This window comes from Danio aesculapii, chromosome 1 (genome assembly GCF_903798145.1).
Source record: "Danio aesculapii chromosome 1, fDanAes4.1, whole genome shotgun sequence".
Lineage (NCBI taxonomy): Eukaryota > Metazoa > Chordata > Actinopteri > Cypriniformes > Danionidae > Danio > Danio aesculapii.
The window spans coordinates 9,435,842-9,459,860 of NC_079435.1; the positions used below are offsets into that span (position 1 = coordinate 9,435,842).

A 24,019-nucleotide genomic window follows, 5' to 3' on the forward strand; every position below is an offset into this window, starting at 1 on the left:
CCATAATCCAATAGAATCTTTTTGATCATTATAAAACAACACACACTTAGCTATATACACTCACTTCAGCTGAGTCGTCCGTCTCCGGTGTGTGTGGTCCCTCGCTGTCATAACTCTCCAAATTCACCATATCTGCGTGTGAGGATGATGCTTGGTTACTAAAATTGATTGTGCAATAAACACTCAGTGTCTTTGAGAAATTTGACGCGTTGTCTATTGTTTGATATTATTGCATTGATTTCAATGCATTGAAAAACAAATTAATTATATAGTTGGCTTTAGTTGGTTTCTAGTCAAATCAATTCAACACTGTCAAAAAATACAAAGACTAGACATGAAAAACCATTTGAGAAATTAGTTTTGCAGTTTTTTATCTGCATCGCTATTCTCTCTTAAATTGATTCTGAGCTAAGGTTGGAACTGCAGACAATGTTATATGCTAGTTTTTAACATAAGACGGCGCTTTAGGCTAGTTTCCAACAGTAGACGGTGCGCTAGGGTAGTTTTTAAAAACAGATGGCACTCTAGGCTAGTTTTCAACAGCAGACAGCGCTCTAGGCTAGCAGACAGCACTCTAAGTTAGTTTCCAACAGCAGACAGCGCTCTAACCTAGCGGACAGCGCTCTAAGCGAGTTTCCAACAGCAGACAACACTCTAAGATAGTTTATAACAACAGACAGTGCTCTGGCCTAGCAGACAGTGCTCTAGGCTTGTTTCCAACAGTAAATGACGCTCTAGCCTAGCAGACAGCACTCTAAGTTAGTTTCCAACAGCAGACAGTGCTCTAGGCTAGCAGACAGCGCTCTAAGCTAGTTTTGAACAGCAGACGGCACTCTAAGCTAGTTTTTAACAACAGACGGTACTCTATGCTAGTTTTTAAGAACAGACAGTGCACTGGCCCAGCAGACAGCACTCTAGACTGGTTTTCAACAGCAGACGATGCTCTAGACTAGCAGACAGCACTCTAGGTTAGTTTTGAACAGCAGATGGCGCTCTAGGCTAATTTTTAACAGCAGACAGTTCTCTAGGCTAGTATTTACTAGCAGATGGCGTTCTAGGCTAGTTTTTAACAGCAGACAATGCTCTAGGATAATTTTAAACAGTAAATGGCACTCTAGGGTAGTTTTTAACAACAAATGGTGCTATAAGCTTGTTTTTAACCGCACACTCAAGTGATTATGAGTTTTATAAGTTGGCCTTGTCACAAGATTAATGTAAACACAGCGCACTATGAACAATTCGCTTAAACCTTTCCTAGCTTTATTAATGATCATATTAGATTCAGGTGGTATTTGTAAGGAATGGATGCAAGCAGAGAATGTCAGTTCTTAAAGTCCAGAGTGCCATCTGCTGTTAAAAAGCAAAGCTCAGAAACCACTCAATAGAGAATAGCGATGCATTTTGAAAATCTCAGAATCTACGTCTCAAACAATGAATCATCTCTCTACGTTTTGATGCTTGAACCCCATTTTTTTGTCACATTAGTGCACATAAGAGTGCCCAGTATATCAGAAATGCACAAATTCCTACTGCCAACAAAGTGAGACCTTCTCTAAAATTCATAAATAATCCTCCATCTGCCTTTCTATGAGTACTTACACAGCATATTGCCAAATCTAGTCTAAAAACAACACCTCCAGTCACCACAGCAACCATCCATGCTGGACAGAAAAACGAACCATCATTGATCTAAATACAGACTACGGTATAAATAAACAACAACTCAGGGAGAAAATATTGAAATAAATACAAACAAAGCACTGAAACGGCAATTAAAAGAGCATTTTTGTTGTCAGTCTCATTAAAAGGCCAAGTGGAAAACATTTTCAACACGTTAGGAATTTAAAACTTGTATCTTGTGTAGCTGGAAAATGAAGTGAGGTGACTGAAATAGGCCTATGTAATTTCCAACCCAGGCTCATTCTGAATACATACCCCTATATACATTTCTGGAGAGCACCAAATACATCCCAGGAGGTAAGTTTTTTTGTATTTTTGGTTTTCGCAAATCCACCAAAGGCCACTGTGTATGCTTTTTGAGATCTCAAATTTCTCTCGCGAGTATTTCAAATTTCTCTTGCCATTCGCGCCTGCTGTTCTCATATAAATCCACCAGAGGTCACTGTCGACTGACTGACTGACCAATCGAATGACCCATTGACAGGACCACCCTCCTTCCCTAAACCCAACCGATAGTGTTTTCAAAAGCACTGATTGACCTGCCCACACACTTCCCTAAACCCAACCGACAGTGTTTTGAAAAGCAATCCAGAAAAAGAAAAGCCACATTTTTAGACTTTACCATATTCTCACCCTGTTATTAGCTTGTTAATTTTAACCCCATTTACGAACCTCATTTTTGTGGTCAACTCAGCTCCACGTCACAAGTCCTCTGACGTACGCGGCGAGCCACCGGCCAAACTGGTAACAGCCGAAAAGCCGACCACACAGAAGTAAGCAGTCAGCTGGTAGGAACAGCGTCATACCATCCCGTATTGTTCGTTCTAAAAACTAAATGCAGCCATGGTACCTCTGGCTACATAATTCACAATCTCCAGAAATGATTATAGAGGGATGTTTTCAGAATGTTGTCAATTTCACACTAGATTTGAGGGACTGAAGGTAAATCGGTATGAAATTTCACAGGGTTTGACTTCGGCTGGATGAAACATGGAGTGGAAAAGGTATTAAATCCGAATTCCGATAAACAATGCGCTGGACTCAGAGATAGCAATAAAAACAATAACAGTCAAATAATACTCACTCAAAGATAACTGCTAACTGCAAACTATTTTAGTAAGCACAAAATAATGAACAATATTCTTCAGCATTGATTATTAATTTTCAAATTTACTAATACATTTTTTTAAATATAAGGTTGTATTTTGTACACCGTAAAACCCAACAGTCACGTTTAATCAATGAAATGAGTGTAGTTAACTCAAAATTGACTGAAAGTTAATTCTACTCATTTGAAAAGAGTTTTGAACTCAGTGTTGAAGGTAATGACTTAATTAAATACCTCATTACTTAAACTTAAATGGAGTAAGTTCACAGTACTCGTATAGATTAGTTTAACTCAAATGGTTTGTAGCAAATGTTTTGAGTTGCCTTAACTTATTGGGTTTTACAGTACTCAGTTAGTTTGAGTTCTCTTCATTTATTGGATTTTACTGTGCTCAAATTGCTACGTTTACTCAAATGGATTAAGTTCACAGTACTCACAGTTCACAGTTTTTGAACTTAAATGGTTTGAGTTACCTTAACGGTTTGGGTTTTACAATGTGTGTTTTTTTACAGTGCATTATTAATTATTATTAATCTGAAATTACCAAAAACAACAATAGTCAAACCTTACTCAAAGATAACTGCTAAATTAAATTAAATAAAAATAAATGTAATTAAATTGGTTGGATTTTTCAATGAGGTTGTATTTTATTAACATGAACTATTTTAGTGAACACAAGATAATGAAAAAAAATCTACAGCATTGATTAATTAATTAATTTCAAATGTACTAATACATCTTTAAAATAAAAAGCTGTAATTTGTATGCTTTTTTACAGCACATTAATAATTAATTATTATTACTTACTATTAATCTGTAATAACAATAACAATTACAGTGAAATCTTACTCAAAATGACTGTTAAGTTGAATTAAATTAAATAAAAAATAAATGTAATTAAATTGGTTTGATTGTTTAATGAGATTATATTTGTTAACATGATTTAACTATTTTAAACTAGATGAAACTATTTTAGTGAACACAAAATAATGAACATTATTCTACACTACCTGACAAAAGTCTTGTCGCCTATCCAAGTTTTAGGAACAACAAATAATAACTTGACTGTTAGTTGATTATTTGGTATCAGAAGTGGCTTATATGAAAGGCATCCATACATCTCTGCAATGACTCAAAAAACGTATTAATAAAGTCATCTGGAATGGCAAAGAAAGCGTTCTTGCAGGAGTTCATGAGCTCATCAAGAATCTTTGGATTCATCTTCAATGTCTCCTCCATCTTACCCCAGACATGCTCAATAATGTTTATGTCTGGTGACTGGGCTGGCCAATCCTTACCCTTGATCTACACTAGATTTCCGCTGATTTACTGTTGTGAATTCCATTATGGGATGCTGATCTCTGCTCTATTGACTTTTGATGTTGAAAATGCAACTTTGAAATTTACCAAAGTGACTTTTATTGACTTTTATTTTTTAGTAGTTTGAAATTATATACGGTATAAGAAAAGACACAGGGAAATAAGTCTGTAAACTAACAGAAAATGTGCTGGTAGTTTATTACAAGGAATTTGTGCATAATATACAACACCAAGCCAGACGATATCTCACTTTAAACTATTAAAAATGTTAATAAACTCACTTTTTAAAACCTTTTAATGTTAAAAGTCATTGGAATAAAGATCAGGGTGCCATAATGCGATTCAAAAGCATCAATAAATGAGGAAAAATAAAAACACGAATCACAAAATATGGAAAACTGCTAATTTACTAATATTTTTACAAGGTAGAAGAGCATTTTGTAGAGCAGCGAGAGAGAGAGTGTGTGTATGTTTTCATAAAAATCCTCATTACTCTCTCAGTTTGCCAGGTTCACAGCGGTTCGTACACATTTCCCAGCATCCTGGCAGGAAAACAAACTTCCCTCCGCCTGTGCGCGCAACCTAACCTGCCCCACAATTGCAAAAGCATCTCTTGGCGTGACCTACATTCCTCTCTCCTGTTTCTCATGTTCAGTTTTTCAGCCGTGTTTCTCTCAGTTTTACCTTCCAGCGGGTCTCTGGTCAGGCCGAGCTGGCTGATGATGTATCGTGGGATGTCTGCTTTCATTAGCTGGCCCTCTTTAGCATGATCCTCCGCTGCCTCCAGGAGATGGTAGAACTCCTCAGGGTTAAACTCCTGACGGAAACAGGCAGAAATAAAGACAGTTCTGGTCAAATGTAGTCAAACATACTGACTGTTCAAAAAGGTTTGGGCTTGGGGATATTTTGTTACATCTAATTTATTATGGTGTACTTAGTATTATGTGTTTAAAGGGATAGTTTACCTACAAATTAACATTCTGTCATCTTACACTCATCATTCATAATGCTTCTTTCTTCTGTCGAATGCTAAAGAAGATCATTTGAAGAATGCTGGAAAACTGTAACCATCGACTTCCATGGATTTTGTTTTTTTTTCTACTATGGAAGTCAATGGTTACAGGTTTTAACATTTTTCAAAATATCTTTTTTTGTGTTCAACAGAAAAAAGAAACTTACAAAGGCTTGGAACTACTTAAGGGTGAATAAATAGTGATGCTCATTTTTGGGTGCACTGTTCCTTTAAGTAGTTATATTAAATAACTTCATGTGATTACTAAACACGTAATGTAAATATTGCATTATTTGTGCATAATTAATTTTTATTACCACAGTATGTACATGGAACATATGCAATTATGCATTATTTATAGTATTTACCATAGTATCTATGCAGAATGTGTAATAACACATACTTTAATCATTCATAATTTATTGTTATTACTATAGTATGCATGCTTATGGAACATATGTCATTATGCATAATTTATTGTAATTACCACAGTAAATATGCAGAACTTGTAATTATACGTAATTTATTGTATTTACCATAGCAAATGTGTGGAACATATCTAATTATGCATAATTTATAATTTTTGCAGTATTATGCACATGGAACATGTGTAATTAAGCATAATTAATACTAGCAATAATTACAAGGAACATATGTGATTATTACTGTTATTACTGTCATATGTTTGAGGAATATATTTCATTATGCATAATTTACTGTTATTACTATTGTGTGCCCACGAAACATTTAATTATGCATAATTTATTGGTCTTACTATAGTATGCACATGAAACATATGCAATTATGTAAATAGAGCATATGCAGTGGTACGTAAATATGTAATTATACATAATTTATTGTTATTACCATAGTATCTACATGGAACACATTACATCTATTCTAATTCACATACTATCTAGATGGAACATATCTAATTATTCATAATTTATTGTAATTAGCATAGTATCTACATGGAACATATGCAATTATGCATAATGTGTTTATTTACTATATTATGTATAAAGAACATATAAAATTGTGCATAATTTACAATAAGTAACATAATACCTACATGGAACATATGTAATTAATTATGCATCATTTATTGTTATTATTATAGTATATGCGAGACACGTAATTATGCATAATTTATTGTTATTATAGTATCTACATATGCAATTATGCATAATTTCATAAATAACTATATTATGGACAAGAAACAAATAATTGGGCATAAGTAGCTGTAATTAATACAGCATTCACATGGAAAATATGTAATTAATTATGTGTAATTTATTGTTATTACTATAGAATCTCTGCAAAACATGTCATTATGCATAATTTATTGTAATTAGCATAGTATCTACATGCAGAATTGATTTAATATATAATGCACAAGGAACCTATATTATTATGCTTTATTTACTGTAATTAGCATACTATCTACATGGAACATAAGTAATTAATTATGCATAATTTATTGTAATTAGCATAGCATCTACATGGAACATGTGCAATTATACATAATTTATTTAATTAATATATAATGGACAAGGAACATATATAATTATGAATAATTAACAGTAACTAACATATCATTCACATGGAAAATATGTCATTAATTATGCATATTCTATTGTTATTACAATAGTATCTATGCAGATCACCTCATTATGCATAATATATTGTAACTAGCATAGTATCTAGATGGAACATATATAATTGTGCATAATTTACGGTATTTACCATGGTATCTACATGGAACATATGCAATTAATTATGCATAATTTATTGTCATACTAAATTATCTATGCGGAACATGTAATTATGCATAAATGCTTGTTATTACTATAGTATCTGTGCAGAACGCGTAATTATGCATAATTTATTGCAATTATCTACATGGAACATATGTGAATAATTATGCATAATTTATAGTTATTACTGTAATATGCCTATTGAACATATGTAATCATGCATAGTTTATTTAAATTAGCAAAGTATCTACATGGAACATATGTAATTAATTATGCATAATTTTGTGTTATTATTATAGTATCTAGATTTATGCATAATTTATGTTATTACTATAATGCGGAGCATGTTATTATGCATAATTCCTTGTAATTGGCATAGTATCTACATGGAACATATGCAATTATGCATAATTTATTTAATTACTATATTATGTACAGGGAACATATATATGATTATGCATAATTAACTGTAATTAACATAGCATTCACATGTAACATACGTAATTAATTATGCATAATTTATTTAAGTACTATATTATGTACAAGGAACATATATATGATTATGCATAATTAACTGTAATTAACACCACATTCACATGTAACATATGTGATTAATTATGCATAATTTATTGTTATTACTATAGTATCTTTGTGGAACACATCATTATGCATAATTCATTGTAATTAGCATAGTATTTACATGGGACATATGCAATTATGCCTAATTTAATTAATATATATTGTACAAGGAACATATATATATATATATATATATATATATATATATATATATATATATATATATATATATATATATATATATATATATATATATATATATATATAATTATGCATAATTAACTGTAATTAACACAGCATCCACATGTAACATATGTAATTAATTACACATAATTTACTGTTATTACTATAGTACTTATGTGGAACATGTAATTATGCATAATTTATTGTAATTAGCATAGTATCTACATGGAATATATGCAAATATGCATAATGTATTTAATTAATATATTACGTACTAGGAACATGTGCATAATTTACTGTAATTAACACAGCATCCACATGTAACACATGTGATTGATTATGCATAATTTATAGTTATTACTAAAGTATCTATGTGGAATATATTTAATTAATTATGCATAAATTATTTAAGTACTACACTATGTACAAGGAACATTTATAATTGTGCATAAATAACTGTAATTAACACAGCATCCACATGTAAAATATGTAATTAATTATGCATAATTTAGCGTTATTACTATAGTATCTATGCGGAACACGTCATTATGCATAATTCATTGTAATTAGCATAGTATTTACATGAAACATATGCAATTATGCAGAATTAATTTAATTAATATATAATGTACAAGGAATGCACAATTAACTGTAATTAACAAAGCATTAACATGTAACATATGTGATTAATTATGCATAATTTATTGTTATTACTATACTATCTATGTGGAACACATCATTATGCATTATTCATTGTAATTTGCACAGTATCAACATGAAACATGTGCAATTATGCATAATTTATTTAAGTCATATATAATGTACAAGGAACATATTTAATTATGCATAATTAACTGTATTAACATAGCATCCACATGTAACATATGTGATTAATTATGCATAACCTATTGTTATTACTATAGTACCTATGCGGAACATGTAATTATTCATAATATATTGTAATTAGCATAGTATCTACATGGAACATATGCAATTATGCATAATGTATTTAATTAATATATTACGTACAAGGAACATGTTTAATTATGCGTAATTAACTGTATTAACACAGCATTCACATGTAACATATGTAATTAATTATGCATAATTTATTGTTATTACTATAGCAGTGTTTCCCAACCCTGTTCCTGGAGGCACACCAACAGTACATATTTTGGATGTCTCCCTTTTCTGACCCATTAACTTCAGGTGTTGGAGTCTCTTCTGATGTTATGATAAGTTGATTCAGGTGTGTTTGATTAGGGAGAGGTTGAAAATGTGTACTGTTGGTGTGCCTTCAGGAACAGGGTTGGGAAACACTGTACTATAGTATCTATGCTGAACACGTCATTATGCATAATTCATTGTAATTAGCATAGTATCTACATGAAACATATGCAATTATGCAGAATTAATTTAATTAATATATAATGTACAAGGAATGCACAATTAGCTGTAATTAACAAAGCATTAACATGTAACATATGTGATTAATTATGCATAATTTATTGTTATTACTATAGTACCTGCGGAACATGTAATTATTTATAATTTATTTTAATTATTAGTAGTTATTACTAAAGTATCTATGTGGAATATATTTAATTAATTATGCATAATTTATTGTAATTACCAGAATATCTTCATGCTATTGACTTGAACAGTATTTGTTCCCACTGTGGGTGTCAATGGCTACCACACACCAGCGTTCCTCTGAATATATTTGGTCATGTATCTGGAGCAGGTGGAGTGAGAGTAAATGATGACAGACTCTTGGATCTTCTGTGTTTGATAATATCAGTGGAGGGTTTTGTTGCACTGAAGCCTTTCAGCACGCTGTACTTTCTTCTCCTGACCCTCTGTGACCCTATCAGCCAGTCACCATGGCAACTGCACAACGTAGGCTGAAGACGAGACCGAGTGCAGCCACAGCATTTGTGTTTGTGTGTGCATCTGTCTGTATGTATGTGTGTGTGTGTCTATGTACACCTGTCTGCTTGTGTGTGTGTGTAAATCTGTATGTACATCTCGTATGTGTGTGTGTGTGTGTGTGTGTGTGTTTGTGTGTGTGTGTGCGTGTGTGTGTGTGTATATCTGTATCTGCATCTCATGTGTGTGTGCCTATGTGTGTGTATATATACGTCTGTTTGCATGTGTGTGTGAGTGTGTGTGTGTGTGTGTGTGTATATCTGTATCTGCATCTCATGTGTGTGTGCCTATGTACATCTGTCTGCAAGTGTGTGTGTATATCTGGATGTGCATCTCATATGTGTGTCTATGTTTGTGTCTATATACATCATTCTGCATGTGTGTGTGTGTGTGTGTGTGTATCTGTATCTGTATGTGTATCTCGTGTGTGTGTCTATGTGTGTGTATATATACACGTCTGTGTGTGTGTGTGTGTGTGTATGTGTGTATATGTATCTGCATTTCATGTGTGTGTGTGTGTGTGTGTGTGTGTGTGTGTGTGTGTGTGTGTCTATGTACACCTGTCTGCTCGTTTGTGTGTATATCTGTATGTGCATCTCATGTGTGTGTGTGTCTATACACATCATTCTGCATGTGTGTGTGTGTGTGTGTGTGTGTGTGTATCTGTATGTGCATCTCATGTGTGCGTGTCTATATACATCATTCTGAATGTGTTTGTATATCTGTATGTGCATCTTGTGTGTGTGTGTGTGTGTGTGTGTGTGTGTGTGTGTGTGTGTGTGTGTGTGTGTGTGCGTGTGTGTGTGTGTGTGTTTGTGTCTGGATATGTGTCTACATGTGTGTTTCTGTCTGCATTATGTGTATGCTGCGTTTGTATGTGTGTGTGTGTGTGTGTGTGTGTGTGTGTGTGTGTGCGTGTGTGTGTGTGTGTGTGTGTGTGTGTGTGTGTGTGTGTGTGTGCGTGTGTGTGTGTGTGTGTGTGTGTGTGTGTGTGTGTGTGTTTGTGTGTGCATAAGTGTGTTTTCATGTTCTAGTTTGTGTGTGAAAGTGTGTGTGTGTGTGCATGTCTGCCTGTGTTATGTGTGTGTCTGTCTGTGTTGTCTGTGTGTCTGTCTGTGTGTGTGCGTGTGTCTCTCACCAGACACTCCAGCAGTCGTGCAGGCCGTGAGATGATGATGAAGAGTTTCTTGACCAGCTCAGTGATGAAGGTCAGCTCTGAACTCTCTGATCGCTCATACGCCTGAAAACACAACACACAAAGCCATTTGATCACACACAAACACACACATGTGGACGCTGCTTTCATTAGGAAAACTCTGGAGAATTGGAGAAAAGTCAAGATCTTATGCAACATCCTCAGACGGCTTCATCTACACACTCAGTCAACAGCTTAAAGTCACACTTACATTCATTCATTCATTTTCCTCTCATCTTAGTCCCTTTATTAATCTGGGGTCGCCACATCGGAATGAACCGCCAACTTATCCAGCACATGTTTTACACAGCGAATTCCCTTACTGCTGCAGTCCATCACTGGGAAACACCCATACACACTCATTCACACACATACACTATGGACAATTTAGCCTACCCAATTCACCTATAGCGCCATGTCTTTGTCATGGATTGGTCAGGCTCTCACGACCCCCACTCACGAAGATCACCATCACCTGACTTCTAATGAGCACACAGCTGCATCACATTCACGAGCACCAGATAAAAGCACAGCACTCCAGTCGCTCATTGTCCGGGCTCGTCTCGACGAAAGCGGACAACTGAGCGACCACTCAGCGTAGTCATCCTCAGCTAAACAAACGATTTACTTACCTGTTCTCTTTGTATTCCTCCTAGTCTTCCTGGTCCTCCCGAATCGTCCTGTCTTCCAGTCCTTCCAAGTCTGTGTCATCCTCTGTCAGCTGTATCTGGTGTGTGCTGTCCATCCTCGTGTATTCCTGTTACCCAGCCACGGAGGAAAAGACCCCAACATCATTCCTGATCCTCCTGGCTATCCTTCATGTGCTCCTTGTTGTCATTCAATAAACACCCTAACGTTTCCTTACCTCTGTCTCCTGTCCGCTTCATAACAGAAGCCCGGACCCATAACGACGACAACATGAGCACCCTCGATCACTTTCAAGAGCTGGTGGACCAGTTGAAGCGGATTCTACAGCCACCAGCTCCACTTTCCAACGCACCACCAGCACCGAGCACTTCCGCCTCCACAGTTTCTTCTTCGCCCCTTCCTTCCAGTCCCATGGCCCGACCAGCGCCCTACTCAGGCGGAGCGGGGGAGTGCAATGGTTTTCTGTTACAATGTTCCCTCATATTCGAAATGCAACCTTCTCTATATCCCACAGATAAATCAAAGATCGCCTACATCGTATCACTACTCTCTGGACCTGCACTTAAATGGGCTGAGACGATCTGGAACCAAGCCGGGCCGGTCATGAATTCCATCACTACCTTCACGGAGTATTTCAAAGAGGTGTTTGGACGTTCTGATGGGGAAGTAGCCGCTGGAGAGCAGCTGTATCATCTAAAGCAAGGTACTCTATCTACACAGGAATATGCTCTCCGGTTTCGCACTCTAGCAGCTGCAAGTGGATGGAATGAGAGATCGTTGTTGACCACGTACCGGCTCGGCTTGGAACCCACTCTCCGAATCCAGCTGGCCACATTAGATGATACAATGGGTCTGGAGAGATTCATCCAACATTCTCTCCGATGTTCCGATCGTCTCCGTTCCTATCAACAGGACACCATCACCCCCCTCGTCTGCACTCCTCCAATCGCCTGAGTCAACAGCCTCTCCAGAACCAGAACCCATGATAATAGAGTCTGGAAGACTGACATCAGCGGAACGACAGAGGAGGCTGACCCGGGGTCTGTGTCTATACTGCGGTGTCAGTGGACACACCCGTATGGAGTGTCCCCTTCGTCCCATTCGGACTTCAGTGAGTGTATTCAGTACGAATATTGAACAATGTAAACCACTTACTACCACCGTACAAATAACTACTGCCTCTATTTCTCTCCTTGTCACAGCCCTCATCGACTCCGGGTCAGCAGGGAACTTCATCTCCCAATCCCTCTGTCGTCAACTCCACCTCCGTACTGAGGCGTCCTCGCATATATACCAGATACAACCGATAACCCAGTGCACTCGATCTTCGACCCGTATCCATCGACAATGCGAAGACATCCTTCTTCAAGTGGGGCTGTTACATCAAGAGAGGATTCAATTTCTGGTTCTGGAGGGTGCAAATATGGACATCATTCTAGGGCGCCCGTGGCTGGTGAAGCACGATCCCATCATCTCTTGGGGCACAGGAGAGATAAAGAAATGGGGATCTGGATGTACACCTACCTGTTTTCCAAATCTCCCTCTTCAAGGTCGGAACCCCATTTCTTTGTTTGCAACATCGGTCGAGAGCCCTCCTGAGAAGCAGTCTATCCACATTCCTAAGGAGTACAGCTCCTTTCATGATGTCTTCTGCCCCAAGAGAGCTTCCCAGCTACCGCCGCATCGGCCATGGGACTGCGCGATCGACCTAGTTCCAGATGCCCAGTTGCCAAGAGGTAGGATCTACCCGCTCTCGCTTCCAGAGAATCAGGCAATGGAAGATTACATAAGGGAGGCTCTGAGTCAGGGGTACATACGTCACTCAAAATCACCAGCCGCCTCAAGCTTCTTCTTTGTGGCCAAGAAGGACGGAGGGCTGCGTCCATGCATCGACTACAGGGTCCTAAATAACGGTACAGTAAAATACCGATATCCCCTTCCTCTGGTACCAGCCGCTTTGGAACAGCTCCGAGAAGCTAAAGTCTTCACTAAATTGGACCTCCGCAGCGCGTATAATCTGATAAGAATACGTGAGGGGGACCAATGGAAGACAGCATTCGTGACCCCTACTGGCCACTATGAATATGAGGTCATGCCTTACGGTCTGGTCAACGCCCCCTCCGTATTCCAAAACTTCATTCATGAAGTCCTCCGGGAGTTTCTTCACCACTTTGTAATAGTGTACATAGATGACATCCTCATTTACTCCCGGAGTGAGGCCGAACATCGCCAACACGTTGCGGAGGTCCTACACACATTGAGAGAACATCACCTCTACCTCAAAGCGGAGAAATGCTCATTCCACCAGAAGTCGATTCATTTCTTGGGATACATCATTGATCAAACCGGTATACGTATGGATGGGAAGAAAATTGAGGCTGTTCTATCCTGGTCAGAACCCACTTCCATTAAGGAGCTCCAGAGGTTTCTTGGGTTTGCTAACTTTTATAGACGGTTTATCAAGGACTACAGCAGGATTACATCACCTCTCACTAATCTCCTCAAGGGTAAACCCAAAGGACTGGAGTGGACCAAAGAAGCAGCCGCAGCCTTCCGCCTTCTTAAGAAGGAGTTCACAAGGGCCCCACTCCTGACTCATCCTGACCCAAATCTTCCTTTCGTGGTGGAAGTGGACGCATCCACCACCGGCGTCGGGGCAGTATTATCTCAACATCATGATACACCGCCCCGACTGCATCCCTGTGCCTATTTCTCTCGGAAGTTGAGCCCGGCGGAGCAGAATTACAGCATAGGAGACAGGGAGCTGCTAGCAATCAAGCTAGCCTTGGAGGAGTGGCGTCACTGGTTGGAGGGAGCCAAACATCCGTTCCAGGTGATCACAGATCACAAAAACCTCCAATATATCAAAGAGGCCAAGAGACTATGTCCACGTCAAGCCAGATGGTCACTTTTCTTCTCACGTTTTGATTTCTCCATTTCCTATCGTCCAGGACCCAAGAATCTAAGAGCAGACGCTCTCTCTCGTTTACACGAGCATCACGATCATGAAGAACTCCCAACGAAGATTCTTCCCGAACACATCTCCATTTGTCCGATCACCTGGAACGCTCCTCCAGTCGTTGCCACTCCGGAAGCCCCTGCTCCGCCGGGATGCCCTCCTCATCGGCAGTTCATACCACCTGAACACCGGGTAGATCTGATCCACTCCTTACATACCTCGCTAGGCACTGGACATCCAGGGATCAACAATACTCTCTCGCTAGTATCCCAACGATTCTGGTGGCCAAACATGGCAAGGGATGTGAGGCAATATGTTCAGGGCTGTAAGGACTGTGCCCAATCCAAGAGCCCACGTCATCTACCCGCTGGAAAGCTCCATCCCTTGCCGATTCCGAACCGTCCCTGGTCACACCTAGGAGTGGACTTTATCACTGATCTCCCTTCGTCAGAAGGTAATACCTGTATTCTAGTCATAGTAGATAGATTCTCAAAGTTTGTCAAACTAATTCCTCTGAAAGGTCTTCCCACAGCCTTTGAAACAGCCGACAATATCTTTAATCAAGTCTTCAGGTCATTTGGTATTCCAGAAGATATTGTGTCGGACAGAGGTCCACAGTTCATCTCACGTCTATGGAAAGCCTTCTTCAAGCTCCTAGGTGTGGCCGTCAGCCTCTCTTCTGGATATCATCCCCAAACCAACGGGCAGACAGAGAGGAAGATTCAGGAGGTGGGACGGTTCCTGAGGACCTTCTGCAGTGGTCACCAGAGCTCCTGGAGCCAGTATTTGGGCTGGGCAGAATATGCCCAAAATTCACTGCGGCAACCCTCCACCGGACTCACGCCATTCCAGTGCGTCCTGGGCTTCCAACCACCGCTCTTTCCCTGGGATGGCGAACCATCTGATGTCCCCGCAGTGGATCACTGGTTCCGGGAGAGCGAGAGAGTCTGGGACGAGGCTCATCAACATCTGCAGAGGGCAGTCCGTCGAAGCAAGGTAACCGCCGATAGAAGAAGGTCTGAAGAACCCAGATACACACCCGGACAAAAGGTGTGGCTATCCACCCGGGACATACGCATGCGACTGCCCTCTCGCAAGTTAAGTCCCCGATTTGTTGGTCCCTTCACCATCGTGGAACAGGTTAACCCCGTCACCTACAAACTACAATTACCCTCTCACTACCGTATTCACCCTACATTCCACGTATCACTCCTGAAACCCTATCACGATCCTGTTCTTCCCTCCACAGAGCCTGACCACGAAGAGGAACCCCCTCCTCCACTGCTCCTAGAAGAAGGAGCCGTCTACGCAGTGAAGGAGATCTTGCGTTCCCGACGTCGTGGTGGCCAGTTGGAGTACCTGGTGGACTGGGAAGGGTACGGCCCCGAAGAAAGGACATGGGTTCCCAGAGCTGATATTCTCGATCCTAGTCTCATGGTGGAGTTTCATGAGAGCCACCCTGAGTTCCCAGCGCCTAGAGGCAGAGGGAGACCACCACGGCGTCGGAGGTGTCGGCCCTCAGGAGCGGGCCCTGGGGAGGGGGGTACTGTCATGGATTGGTCAGGCTCTCACGACCCCCACTCACGAAGATCACCATCACCTGACTTCTAATGAGCACACAGCTGCATCACATTCACGAGCACCAGATAAAAGCACAGCACTCCAGTCGCTCATTGTCCGGGCTCGTCTCGACGAAAGCGGACAACTGAGCGACCACTCAGCGTAGTCATCCTCAGCTAAACAAACGATTTACTTACCTGTTCTCTTTGTATTCCTCCTAGTCTTCCTGGTCCTCCCGAATCGTCCTGTCTTCCAGTCCTTCCAAGTCTGTGTCATCCTCTGTCAGCTGTATCTGGTGTGTGCTGTCCATCCTCGTGTATTCCTGTTACCCAGCCACGGAGGAAAAGACCCCAACATCATTCCTGATCCTCCTGGCTATCCTTCATGTGCTCCTTGTTGTCATTCAATAAACACCCTAACGTTTCCTTACCTCTGTCTCCTGTCCGCTTCATAACAGTCTTTGGACTGTGGGGGAAACCGGAGCACCCGGAGGAAACCCATGCCAACACGGGGAGAACATGCAAACTCCACACAGAAATTCCAACTGACCCAGCTGGGACTCAAACAAGCAACCTTCTTGCAGTGAGGCGATTGTGCTACCCACTGCTGCCCCTTCACACTTACATTCCTTCATATTGATCAGCAAGCATGAAATTAGTATTGTAGACAAATATAAGCTCCTTAATAAAATTTGAGGCCTAAAGTAAAGACTTGATGATGTTAATATATTGCTACACAATAGGGCTTCATGATATTGGAAACATATGACATTGCAATATTTTGTTTTGACGCGATATACACTCAACGGTCACTTTATTAGGTACACCTTACTAGTACTTAATCCTTCATGGCAAAGATTCAACAATGTACTGTAAATATTCCTCAAAGATTTTGTTCTATATTGACATCATAGCATCACGCCGTTGCTGCAGATTTGTCAGCTGCACATCCATAATGCGAATCTCCCGTTCCACCACATCCCAAAGGGGCTCTATTGAATTGAGTTCTGGTGACTGTGGAGGCCATTTGAGTACAGTGAACTCATTGTCATGTTCAAGGAATCAGTCTGAGAGGATTCGTGCTTTATGACGTGCGTTATCCTGCTGGAAGTAGCCATCAGAAGATGGGTACACTGTGGTCATAAAGGCATGGACATGGTCAGCATCAATACTCAGGTAGGCTGTGGCGTTGACACAATGCTCAATCGGTACTAATGGGCCTAAAGTGTGCCAAGAAAATATCCCCCAGACCATTACACCACCACCACCAGCATGAACCATTGATACAAGGCACGATGGATCCATGCTTTCATGTTGTTGACGCAAAATTCTGACCGAATGTCGCAGCAGAAATCAAGACTCACCAGACCAGGGAACGTTTTTCCAATCTTCTTTTGTCCAATTTAGGTGAGCCTGTGCGAATTGTAGGAGCTGACAGGTGTGGCCTTCTGCTGCAGTAGCCCATCTGCCTCAAAGTTGGACGTGTTGTACGTTCAGAAATGCTCTTCTGCGGACCACACTTGTAACGAGTGGTTATTTGAGTTACTGTTGCCTTTCTATCAGCTGGAACCAGTCTGGTCATTCTCCTCTGACCTCATCAACCCGCATCAACAAGGCATTTTGGCCCACAGAACTGCCGCTCACTGGATATTTTCTCTTTTTTGGACCATTCACTGTTTTCCTTAAAGATGGTTGTGCATCAAAATCCCAGTAGATCAGCAGTTTCTGAAATACTCAGACCAGCCAGTCTGGCACCACCAATCATGCCACGTTCAAAGTCACTTAAATCTCCTTTATTCCCCATTCTGATGCTCGGTTTGAACTGCAGCAGATCGTCTTGACCATGTCTACATGCCTTAATGCATTGAGTTGCTGCCATGTGATTGACTGATTAGAAATTTGCGTTAATGAGCAGCTGAACAGGTGTACCTAATAAAGTGACTAGTAAGTGTATATTGCAAAAAAATGAATATAATTAGCTCTATTTGGAAAGATTTTATTTATTTAGATTGATGGAATGATCAAAACTAGTTAAAGAATTTTCATTTTAGCATTACTTTGGATTTGTTTCTTATTTCATGATAGGCTTGAGACATTTCGATGTTCATTTGCATGTAACTCAATATATAAAAATCAAATATACATGATTATTTACTTTTTACACCTGTGTATACTAGTGTGAAATTAAACTATATTGAAAATCTAACCATATAATATATAATTATATTTTTTAAATTACATTTTAATATACTGAAACGTGAAAAAAACATGTCAACATAGAAAAAAAAGTAAAAACTAGTCAAAAGCTGGTTAAAAGAGACATTTTTCTCACATCAGTTTTACATACAAAGCACAGTAAATACAAGTAGAACGTCCACTATTTGTGAAAATGATCTAATTGACATAATTTTTTGCTGAGAAAACAATGCAAATAAACACATTCGACTTTGCATAAACAAACAAACACCCGCTCACTTCATGCAGGAGCTTCTCCAGGTTTTCCTGCAGCTCGTAGAAGTAGACAGTAGTGATGAGGCCTTCGCGCGATTTGGTCAGGCAGTTTCGGGACAGCTCTGCGATCTGGTGGTGGATGAAGCTGAGGACCCCGTCGGCCAGCGGCAGCACGTTTTCAGGAGAGTATGACTCTATGAAGTCCGCCAGACGCTCCTCCATCTGAGCCGTCGCCTGTATACAACGCATTAACAACATTTAAATAATGCTGGTGTGTGATTACAGAAACAAATAAGGCTCAAAATTAACACTCAGTAATATTTCTGAAAATAATGAAACAATGCAAATTTTTCTCCCAATCATGCGTTACGGTTTGTCTATCCCACTCACCAGAATGAAGCACACCCAGTATTGCACATAGTTTTTAAAGACGTATTGTGCTCTTATAAGAAGGTGTCTGGTATATATGGAGAGGAAAAGAGTGTCTCCTACAGGTGGTTTGTCAATCCCACTCACCAGAATGAGGCACACTCAGTATTGCACAATGTTTCTAAAGAAGTATGGCGTGTTTATACGAAGGTGTCTGGTGCATATGGAGAGGAAAAGAGTGTTTCCTACAGGTGGTTTGTCAATCCCACTCACCAGTATGAAGCACACTCAGTATTGCACAATGTTTCTAAAGAAGTATGGCGTGTTTATACGAAGGTGTCTGGTGCATATGGAGAGGAAAAGAGTGTCTCCTACAGGTGGTTTGTCAATCCCACTCACCAGAATGAGGCACACTCAGTATTGCACAATGTTTCTAAAGAAGTATGGCGTGTTTATAAGAAGGTGTCTGGTGCATATGGAGAGGAAAAGAGTGTTTCCTACAGGTGGTTTGTCAATCCCACTCACCAGTATGAAGCACACTCAGTATTGCACAATGTTTCTAAAGAAGTATTCTGTGCTTAAAGAAAGTTGTCTGGTGCATATGGAGAGGAAAAGAGTGTCTCCTACAGGTGGTTTGTGAAGCCCACTCACCAGAATGAAGCACACTCAGTATTGCACAATGTTTCTAAAAAAGTATTGTGTGCTTATAAGAAGGTGTCTGGTGCATATGGAGAGGAAAAGAGTGTCTTCTACGGGTGGCTTGTCAAACCCACTCACCTGTGTGGAGCACACTCAATAATATTTCTACAAATAGTGAAACAATGCAAAATAACTGGTCCTAAAACTTTAAAAACGTGATTTACAATTTTTTAAATGCAGTTTAACGATTAATCGTCACTAATCCTGCACAAAATAAAAGTCTGTATTTACATGTACGTGTTCTGTGTATATTTATGTATATAAATGCACACACATACATGTATATACATGTATTTATATATACATAATAAATATACACACTACACACAAAATTATGTAAACAAAAACCTTTATTTTGTCTGCGATTAGTTGCGATTAATCGATAAACATCATTACGATTGTTGATTTTCATTTTGGAATGAAATATGTTCTGTTAAACATGCTTTGAGATGTTTGCTCCATATAGTTGGCAAACCTTCCCACCATCTGCTCGTATGGCAACACGTTGAAAAACTCAATCCATGTGAAATGTATGTGCAATGCTTAAATAGCATTTCAGAAACATTACATGAGATCTATACTGTATATGTATGCATTCACAAACACTATTATTTTGAAAACACACATTTCTCTATGGCAAAATCGGTTCCTATTGACTTTCATTGTATTTTTATACTATACTATGTAAGTCAATGGGAACCAAAGCAGTTTAGCTACCGACATTCTTCAAAATATCTTCTTTTGTCTTCACGGGAGAAAGGAAGTCATAAAGCTTTGTGAGCTGTAAACAATGACAGTGTTTTTGTGTGTGTGTGTGTTTTGCTGACCTTAGGAAAGCGCTCCTTGTAAACATGGTTCATCATGACGATCTCGTTGTCATAGCAGGAAGATGATCGTCCTGGACTGTAGACACAAACGGAGAGGAATGTAAAATATGTAATTTAGCCTTTCCTTTATTTCTGATGAGTGTAGCATTTATATCATTTCAATGCTTATGTGTGTTATTGTATTCATTACGTTATCATTGCAAAATATGCTGTTTGTTGTTTGTCGTCTTGTTCTAGTACAAATATCTCAAAATTCTTAAATTAAGAAGCATTTTCTAGACAAGCAGATATTAATGTCTTTATTATTCGAATTAATAAGTCAAAATTAAATTAGTTTTTCATTAAAACAAGCAAAATAATCTGCCAATGGGGTAAGCAAAATGATCTAGATTCAAAAGGAAAAACTAGATTATTTAGTTTACCCCATTAGCAGATTATTTTGCTTGTTTTTTTTTTTAAACTCACTTAATTTTGACATTATTTCTTAAAACAAGACAATATTGTTTGCTTTTGTAGAAAACACTTCTTGATATATGGATTTTTAGATATTTGTACTAGAAAAAAGATGAAAAACCTATGTAAGCAAAGCAGTGATGGTTTTGCACACTGAAAGTCTGAAATTATTGTGTGCGTCTTTTTGTCACTTTCATTATCCTAAAAATGTGTCATGCACAGAAGCCTTGCACACTTGAGTCTGATGTGTATTAATGAATCCATTGTGCGAGAAAAGAAATCTACGACAATATAAATGCTACAACAAGTCTTAGTTTTTATATTTTTCACAATCATACAGCATGGTTTGTCAATCCCACTCACCGGAATGAAGCACACTCAGTTTTGCACAATGTTTGTAAAGAAGTATGTCTGTAAGAGGGTGTCTGGTGCATATAGAGAGGAAAAGAGAGTGTCTCTTACAGGTGGTTTGTCAATCCTACTCATCTAAAACAAGCGCACTCAGTATTGCACAATGTTTCTAAAAAAGTATTGTGCTCTTATAAGAAGGTGTCTGGTGCATATGGAGAGGAAAAGAGTGTCTCCTACAGGTGGATTGTCAACCCCACTCACCGGAATGAAGCGCACTCAGAATTGCACAATGCTTGTAAAGAAGTATGGCGTACCTTTAAAAAGGTGTCTGGTGAATATGGAAAGGAAAAGAGTGAGTCTCCAATAGCGTTGTCACGATGCTGGAATTCGGCACCAATCGATACTAAAATTAAAAAAATGTCTATTTCCCACTAACATTTGAGCGCTGTGGAGCGTGTTCTTAAACAGCGATGATTAGCCATTGTGTTCACGTGCTCAACAGAAATGACTGTGATTGGCCGTGAAGGTCACCAAACTCACCACTGTTTACTGAGTGTAACCACAGATACAAGGACACTGGAGCATTTTAAAGCCATGATTCATCAGCGGATCGCCCATCATACTGTATGTCAGCTTATAGATAAACCAGCTGATCGACGTGACTTTAAAACGCTCCAGTGTTCCTGTATCTGTGGTTACACTCAGTAAACAGCGGTGAGTTCGGTGAATTGATGACCTTCGCGACCAAGCACAGTCATTTCTGTTGAGCACATAAACAACAGCAAATCAGCGCTGTTTAAGCACACGCTCCACAGCGCTGAAATGTTAACAGGAAATGGATGTTTGTAAAATTTTACTATCGATTGGTATCAAATTCCAGTATCGTGACAACCCTAGGCTCCTACAGGTGGTTTGTCAATCCCACTCACCTGAATGAAGCACACTCAGAATTGCTCTCCAAAGTAATCAGTTAAGTAACTTAAGCCCTGCTCACACTGTGAGATTTCAGTCACAATTTTGTCATCTGAGACTAATTTGGGAAATAATAAAAGATTTCTGAAATCCTAGGCTAAAATTGGTGATCTTTGATCGTTGGTTTGACATGTTTACTGACAGCCGCTTAGTGCCCGTTGTAATCAGATTTTTCCATAGATGAAGTTCTGGCAATGTCAAAAGATTTCAGACACTTTCCTGCAGAGTGACAGCTGCGATGAGCATCAATCCAAGAACCAATAGGGTATATGCCGAAGCATGCAAATAGGACTTTTAATTTGCCAGTAACCTGGGTTAAGCGCTTCCGGTCAACTGTATGCCATTGCAAAAATTGGCGTGTTTAAGGTCAGTTTTCTTTAAAAATCAGCGATCTCCACTGACTGAGTGATATCCTATATAAAGTGGGTCTCTGATTGTACAAGAAGCACTGCATTAAATTACATTACCCCCACCATGTCTTTATAACATGAGTATTTATTTTACCCCAGTATATTCAATGGAGCTTCTACGCTAGCCTGACGATTCTGACGGGCGCGTGCGAGTAAACAGCTTTTTGTTTCGTTTTACGCTTGAACAACTATGAATGCCAAAGTTTATTCAACTGATTGTATTTTAATTACATTAAAACATTGATGCTGTATAAGGAACCGTATAAAATGGTAAAAAGTCACAATAACAGGTCACCGGAAGTTTATCAGTATGGGAAAAACACTAGCTCGGCATATACCCTATGGGAGCGCAGAATCTGATGACGCAATCCATGCGACAATTCAAATGACCGCGGGGAGAAGTCAAAAAGTTTTTTCTTCCTGGTTTTATTATCTAGACACGCTGTGTTCAAACTTGCCACTACAGATTGTCTACGTTTGCTGTGAAGAATCATTTCAGAACGCGGGATAGTGAAAGTGTCACGGGTGGATGACATCAAACTCCCGGGGCATTTTCTTTTGTGTTTGGCGCATCTTCATTGTCGTTCAGTCTGACTTTATGACAGCTGAGATCTTCCAATGTGACACGGGAGCCATGCAGTGTGACATGCTACAATCGTTCAGGATTATAATAAATCGCACAGTGTGAGCCAGCCTTTAGTTACTTTTTTATGGAAAGTAAAGTGTTTTTTGAGTTACTTAGAAAACTAATATTATTATGTAACTTGTAAGACATTATAAACACTAATAAATATGTTATATAAACTTATAAATTGTATATATAGCACATTTCATACACAATGGTACAACAAAAGTGCTTTTCACAAGCAAGAATAAAAAACATAAACATAAAACACAAGTATAAGCAATAAAAACAACTTCCGCAAGTGATCTCAATTTTCATTGGAAAATATCTTGATCAGAGTTCAAACACAAAAAATAAAAATTATTCATAACAGATTTGTTAAAACAGGTTTAATAAAAAGGATGAATAAAGAAAAGGAGGACACACACTAATAGTGTGTTCTGTCATAGATGTAGTAAATGATATCTTTGGATAAGCTGATTGTAAGTGTGTGTTTGTGCACCTGAGACTGCGCGATCGAGGCCGCACGTGCGGAGATCGGCGTCCATCATCATCCGTGATGCTCTCCGTGCTGCCGAAGTGTTTGGTCAGGAAGTGCAGCTCGTCCAGTGTGGGCTGAAACGGTAACTGATGGAGCCGCTCCTGAGACGAGCTGGAAGACTGAACAAACAGCAGACACAAGTCAACAATACATGTTAATATACCTGTACTATAGTATAGACAACAGACACCAGCTGCTTTCATCCAAAGTTGCAAACTTAAAGGGATAGTTCACCCAAAAATTAACATTTACTCACTAAATCATGTACACTTAATACATAATTACACTTTATTGAACGTGTCCACATAGACATCATCTATATGCTGTATAACTGCAGGTTAACTATGCTTATATATAATAACTTTAACTGTTACAGGTAGAAATGCTCATTT

At 39.0% G+C, this 24,019-nt stretch overlaps 1 protein-coding gene across 1 annotated transcript in view; it reads right to left on the reverse strand.

The window, feature by feature from the left end:
- Positions 1-24,019, reverse strand: part of mast1a (microtubule associated serine/threonine kinase 1a) — a 96,758-nt gene that overhangs the window by 30,238 nt on the left and 42,501 nt on the right. Inside the window, exons 5-10 of the mRNA XM_056456524.1 lie at positions 23,589-23,746; positions 20,276-20,351; positions 18,405-18,614; positions 10,707-10,808; positions 4,793-4,925; positions 65-132 (exon numbers count right to left, since the gene is read on the reverse strand). Of these exons, the coding sequence (XP_056312499.1) occupies positions 65-132; positions 4,793-4,925; positions 10,707-10,808; positions 18,405-18,614; positions 20,276-20,351; positions 23,589-23,746 (747 nt within the window). The remainder of the gene's footprint in view (positions 1-64; positions 133-4,792; positions 4,926-10,706; positions 10,809-18,404; positions 18,615-20,275; positions 20,352-23,588; positions 23,747-24,019) is intronic.